The following is a 6,226-nucleotide window of genomic DNA, read 5'->3' as shown; positions in this document are numbered from 1 at the left end:
CCTCCTCCTCCTCCATCCTCCTCTTCCTCTTCCTCTTCCTCCTCCTCCTCCTCCTCCTCCTCCTCGTCGTCGTCCTCCTCCTCCTCCTCCTCCTCCTCCTCCTCCTCGTCCTTATCCTTCTCCTCCTCATTCTTCTCCTCATCCTCAACAACTGAAAGGACTACCTCCACCTTTTTCCCCTCCTCCTCTGTTTTCCTCATCTCCCTCTGCTGCCTGTTCTCTACAACCAGAACCTTTAGCACTACCGCGACCATCACAATCACATCAACAAACTCCTGTTAATCGTCGGTCTTGACAATTCAATCTTTTCTCCTTCTCTTCCATCAATATCTTGCCGTCCTCAACCGTGTTCTTCAGGTCTCTCTTCATGTTTTGCATCCTCAACCTCTGCATGGGAACTCTTCTTCTTCGCTCTCATGCGCCGCAAGATCGCAAACCTGACCAGGTATGTTCATCCTCCTCCTTCCATGTAACAAGCAATGTTTTAGCAGCAATTAGAGAAAAGAGAAGAAAAAGATGATGTTCCCTTGGCGCAAGCAGACGCTGTGAGGCTTTTTCTTCAACCTCGCCTTTTGTTTGCTCCTCTCGTCCTCCTTTCTCCTCCTCTTGAATCTTTCTTCGTCCTCCCTCCTTTTTCCTGCCCCTCCTTTCTTCCTGCCTCCTTCCATCCTCTGAACCAGATTTCTCAACATGACAGCCATGCAGGTTGCTCAACAGACAGACAGTGCAAACTCTTGAGAAAACTTTCACCTTGCCTGAATCTCTTCCGTTTGTCTTCTTCCTCGTCCCCTCGCCCCCCTCCCTCTTCCTCCTCGCCTCCCTTGTTTAGTCCTCTTTATCCCAGAGAACAAGCATACAATTCTCGACCACACGCTGTTTATGTACAACCTCATCACGATATTCTACATCATCACTCATGGCTTAGAACAGCTTCTGGAATGCCTGCATTGTCTTCCTTGCTTCCACATATTCATCTTGGCTGATCAGACCATCTCCATTCACATCCTGTCAAGACAGTCAGTTGCTCCTCCTTCGCCTTCCCTCGCTCCCCCTCGCCATGTTCTCCCTCGCCCTCCCTGCAGCACCATCAACTTACAATGTTGTCGAAGAGCTCGGAAAGTTCATCCTGCCCGAGCCGATGCTTGAGCCCGTCAAAGAGCTCTTCGGCCGTTAGGACGCCATCCCCTGGAGCTCAACATCAGAGAAAACACCACATATTCAGGAGCCTCAGGGAAGTAGGAGCAGGAGCAGGAGCAGGAGCAGGAGCAGGAGCAGGTGAAAGGGGAGCAGAAGTTCACACCATTCGTGTCCAGCCTCTTGAACTCCCACTGGAAGTAGTTGGCCTGATCAGCTGAAGCAGCTCGACGCAGGACGGGCTGAGCAGCTGCGAGCTTGTTTGACTTGGCCCCGAACGACCTTGCCTTGAGAGCGTTCTTCTTCCACAACTTGGCCTTCTTGCCCGCGTCCTTGATCTCCTCCACCTGCTGCTGCAGGTAGTCCTCGACGCTTCGTCCTGCTGGAGACTTCTTGGGCTGGGACAGCACCATGAGTCGGCGAACGGAGCTGGAGAACTTGGCCTTTTCCTTGAGCAGTTCGAGCATCAGCTTTAGCACTTGCTCGCGAGAGATGTCCTCCTCGTGGTTCACGTCGTTGCTGCTGAGAAACACGCGGAAGTCGGGCTTGGAGAAAGTCTTGCCGAGGTCCTGGAACAAGACAAGCGCCCTGTCCTCGTTGATGCCTCCGCTCCTGCTCGCGTCTCGGGCATCGAACTTGGAGAACAAAAGGTTCTTGAACTCGTCGTAGGGCATCTTCCGGTAGATCCCCTTCTTCTCCTTCCACACCGCCTTGTTTCTCTTCTCGATCGAATCTGTGATCAGCTTGGACAAGCTGTCCAACGTCTTGTCCTTGCGCAAATCGTCTAGAACGTGCTCCAGGTTGTTGATACTTTCCGTCACGCCGTCCTGAACCCTCGAGGCGTGCTCTCTGCAGTTGTTCACGCTGCCCATGACGTACTCGTCGAGAGAGATCCTCCCGTCCTTGTTCGTGTCCAGCTTGTTGAACAGAGCGATGAGCTCTGCCTCCCCCATGTGATGATTCAGCCCTGCCGCCAGCTCCTCCAGCGTCAGGAACCCGTCCCCTGCATGCTTGCGTCAGCCCTACATCCACACGCAGCGGTCATCGTCACCATTGGCATCAAGCTTCTCGAACTCCTCCTGGAAGTTCGCTCGGAAGCCATGTCTTCTCCGCAGCATGCTCCCTTGGGGCGCGGCTGGCATAAGTCGGTCGTAACTCAAGTCACACCCGGAAGCCTCGGAGATCTCGCAAGGTTCTGCTGGATGATAGGAGGCATGGGAGGAGGAGGGAGGATTGGAGGAGATGAGAAGGGGAGAGGGAGAGGTCTGGGACCGACGGAAGGAGAGGAAGCGTTGCTTGGCAGCCTGCAGCATGTCGATGTTCTACCGCGCTCTTGCTCCTGGTTTTTGTCACCCCCTTGCGATGCCCCTGATTCCCGTCTACACCCCCACCCTCTGCCCTCTATGTATCTTTGGGTCAGAGGTCGAAATGAGGGGGTAGGGGTGAAATCTCTAAATTTGTTCCAGGGCATATCGAGGGTTCAAACATGATTAAGGTACGGGTGGGTTACACGAAAGATGAATCAAGGGGGGTAGGGGTAGTATGATATAGTCGGACATTGACATGGCAAGGAGCAAAGGACGCATATCTCGACCTGTACGTTAGGATGGGTCTCAAAACCACATCGCTTCACGGCAGTCATTGTTACGTGTTCTATTAAAACAGTAGTAAATTGTAGTTTTCGAATAAAACATTTTGAAAACACAATGATTCGTTCGGATCAAGGTACTTTACTCCTTGGTGGACATGACTGTGAACCAAAACCAAGCTTTTCGCAATCAGAGTTTATTCCTTGAACCTACCTACCCCTGGCAGGGGCTTGGTGTTCAGATCACCCCTCCATAGGTGTTCAAACTCACCCTACCTCTTCGTATATCAATCAACGACTACCCCTCATTGCCCCCGACTGATTGAAAACTACCGACTGTCTGTCAGTGTGCCAGACCTGACTACCCCCTCTTTTCCATCAAATGGACCCCTGTCACAACATTGAGTAGTAAAACTCTGACTCGGATTCCGTGACTGTCTTGTAAAAGTACCGACAGTCACGCCATGGAGCCAAGACGACCCTACCCGGCAACAAAACGAGTCAAAACAAATGAGTGCCCATGACCGGTACTAGTACGGTGGGGGGGGAACGTACCGGCGAGTCCGTGACGGGGGGGCGGGGGGGGAGGGAGATGGGGGGGGTTGATGGTACTGCAGGAGCCCGGGCGAGCCTACGTTCCGAAGTTCACCGTGCCGGTGGCACGGTGAACTTCGAGGCACGGATGCCGCCACGGGCTCGGGCTTGCAGGAGTTATAGTACCGGATATCCGACCGATCGGATGATCCACTGGCCCACTGCGGCCAGTGACTCGGAGTCGGGACTGAGCCGGCGGCCGGCGGGGCCGGGACCGTGAGCGGTCACCGGGCCCGGGCCACCGCACTGTGACGGCAGTGACGGCCGTGACGGTGGCACGCCGCCGCCCGGTCACCGGTGCCCGGCGGCGGTATGCCAACTTCAAAGTTGGCAACCGTCCCGGCCGGCCCGGCGACGGGCCGCGCCCCGGCGGCAGTCCCCCCGGCGTGAACACTCCGATGCGCAGTGCTCGTCAAACGGCCGCGGCCCGGTTACTAGCCACTCAGTGACTCGCAATCAACTCAGGGCGCGGCCCGGAAGTTGAGACCCCGGTACGGTCACGACGGGCGTGCCGGCCGAGCGCCGGGCCCGGCAACGCCGTGAGCCTACCGTACTAGCCGCCTAGTAGGCTAGTAACCCGGCGTTGAACTGACCTGAGTGGCAACGGTGACCGGCCGCGGTGAGGCCCTGAGGCCGGGCCCTCAGCGGCCGCCTCAGGGCAGTGTGCCCGGCGGCGGGCTGCTTGAACACTTGAACGGATGATCAGTGGCGCCGCCGCCACGTCCGATCAAGGGTCGAAGACTCGATCCCAACTATTGGCCGGACAAGATCGCACAGCCCCGCCGCAGACTCGGCTCGGGCTCGGAGACTCGGACGACTGTCCGGGGGCGACTCTCAAAAGTTGTTCTGTGGGGCGGGCTTGGAGCCTTGAGTGACGAGTCGGAGAGATCGATTATCTTTCCGCTAGCTTCGAGAGACCAGATGGAGACAGTGCTGGGCAAGGTAGAGAACAAAATTCGCAGTGAGAGCATGTCAGAGAGGCTCCCCTCCGACTGCTCTGTCCTATCCAACACCAACTGGAAGGATTTCAAGACCAAGGCACTCGCATGGAGCCAGGGCTTCTCCGATAGCTACCCCGACACCTGCCATCTTTCCGGGAATCTTGGCAGTGTCAAGCTGCTATCGGACTCCATCGGATGATCGTCTTTTAATACGAGATACACAAGCAAAACTTGGCCGACCTGCCCGACTCGGCCGCGCGGGCGTATAAACGGCAACGAAGAGAAAGTACTCGGAAATGAGCCCGTCATCCGCCGAGGACAAGACAGACGGTGTATCGACTGTATAAATCATAAAGCATTTCATACCGGCAAAATATGACCACGCGCCTGTGCAAGCAGAGTGAGAGGCAACATACAGCCCCTCTAATCTACTCCTGCCAGCACCCGTTCGTGCGTGCCCTGCAGATCTTCTGTAAGCAAAACGATGAGGATTTCCCCATCAGCGACAACGCAATCGCATCGATCCGAATGGGCATTCTTCCTACCCCGCGATGAAGGTGTGCATGGACATGTTCGTCCTGGCGGGGGACCTGCCCTCCCGTCAACCAGGTCATCCACACGACCGCGGGCGGAGTCCCATGGGAGACACTGCTCAAGATCGCCTCTGCTCAGGCCATGATGGCCATGAGGTCAGCGTGGCCCCTGTCATGAACTTCGAGGCCGCTCCCGTGCAGCCCGGTATAGACCTCGTCGTCAAGACCGCCCCGCTTCCCAGAGATCTGGCGGTGAAACTCAAGCCACAACGCAGAGAATCAGCTCTGCGTGAGGAAACTTCCGTGCTCTTCATGCTAGGAGACGATCGTCCTGTGGAGGGCACAAACACAGGTGAACTGGAGCTGTTGAGTCTGGTGACCCCGACAGGCAGAGAACGAGATTGAGATGGGGGTGGAGGTGGAAATATCAGGGAAGGTGATGCTCCCGCATTTCTAGCACAAGAGCTGCGAAAGGCTTTTGAGGACTTGCTTCTGTCTTGTGTACATGCTATGAGCATTCGAAGAAGCGAGCTTTCGAACAAGCGAATTGTTCTCAGCAAAACGCACTAGCGTGAAGTTTTCGATGTACAGGATGGAACAAAAAGTGATGACGAGGAACCAGAAATAACACATAGAGCAACACCATAGAACGATTGTGTGATGAGTCAGTAGAATATCATGGAGAGTTCACCAGTAACATGCCCCGGCTGCGGGGATTGCGTGGCGAGTCGAAAAAAGAGAAAACGAATTGTAGAAACATCAAACACTGCAACGATGACATCCAAATGATTGACATCCGATGATATAGATCTGACAACTTTCATTCTCTGACAGGATGGTTTCGTGATTGTCATCATTGCACAGGCTGAATTCATCATCCTCAACCCTGGTCGCCACCATGCTGCCATTGCGATTTCCATGCAAACTCACCCACTCCCTCCTAAAAAGATACCCCTACCCTTGTTCATACGGGGTAAAGCAGGGGTAGAAGCGTATAGGGCGGGTACGGTAGTACAGTACAGGCTGAGGCCGTCGGGGGTCCTCGGATCCCCCGGGCAACTCAGTCACACTCTTTATAAGCGAAGGCGGCCAGGGAGAAAGGTCCAGGCCCAGGCAGACCACCCACGGTTACGGACGCCTCAGGTTTACTATGATAACCCACATCCTGACTCCGGAACTCCATACTGCCCCTCCGTATGATTGACGGTATACCCGAGTCCGCACTGCCCGGCCGCGGCAACCGTCACTTTCAGGGAGCCTTCCGGAGTCCGCAACCCTATCGCTGAGCCCGCCCCAGAACCATCAATGTGTCATCATCACTCACTTGACAAGTCTCTTGCTTCTTGGTGCCTTCTTGTTGCTTGCAAGCGGCACTGTGTGCGTGTCACAGTGTTTTATAGCTCATTTTGCCATCACCGTGCCGTGACACACTGTGA

At 55.3% G+C, this 6,226-nt stretch overlaps 2 protein-coding genes across 2 annotated transcripts; one reads left to right on the top strand and one right to left on the bottom strand.

Annotated features, from left to right (window-relative positions):
* Positions 1-921: 921 nt before the first annotated feature.
* Positions 922-2,276, bottom strand: GUITHDRAFT_120744 (hypothetical protein; the record flags this gene model as incomplete). Its single annotated transcript, XM_005820007.1, has 4 exons — positions 922-1,005; positions 1,097-1,185; positions 1,301-2,137; positions 2,186-2,276. 4 exons carry the CDS (start codon positions 2,274-2,276, stop codon positions 922-924), a joined length of 1,101 nt encoding a protein of 366 aa, XP_005820064.1.
* Positions 2,277-4,826: 2,550 nt separating this feature from the next.
* Positions 4,827-5,195, top strand: GUITHDRAFT_120743 (hypothetical protein; the record flags this gene model as incomplete). Its single annotated transcript, XM_005820006.1, has 1 exon — positions 4,827-5,195. The coding sequence occupies one exon, from the start codon at positions 4,827-4,829 to the stop codon at positions 5,193-5,195; it is 369 nt and encodes a 122-aa protein (XP_005820063.1).
* Positions 5,196-6,226: the final 1,031 nt, after the last annotated feature.

This window comes from Guillardia theta (assembly GCF_000315625.1).
Source record: "Guillardia theta CCMP2712 unplaced genomic scaffold GUITHscaffold_195, whole genome shotgun sequence".
Taxonomy (NCBI): Eukaryota; class Cryptophyceae; order Pyrenomonadales; family Geminigeraceae; genus Guillardia; species Guillardia theta.
The sequence above is the reverse complement of the archived record's forward strand: the minus strand, read 5'-3'. Positions and strand labels throughout refer to the sequence as shown.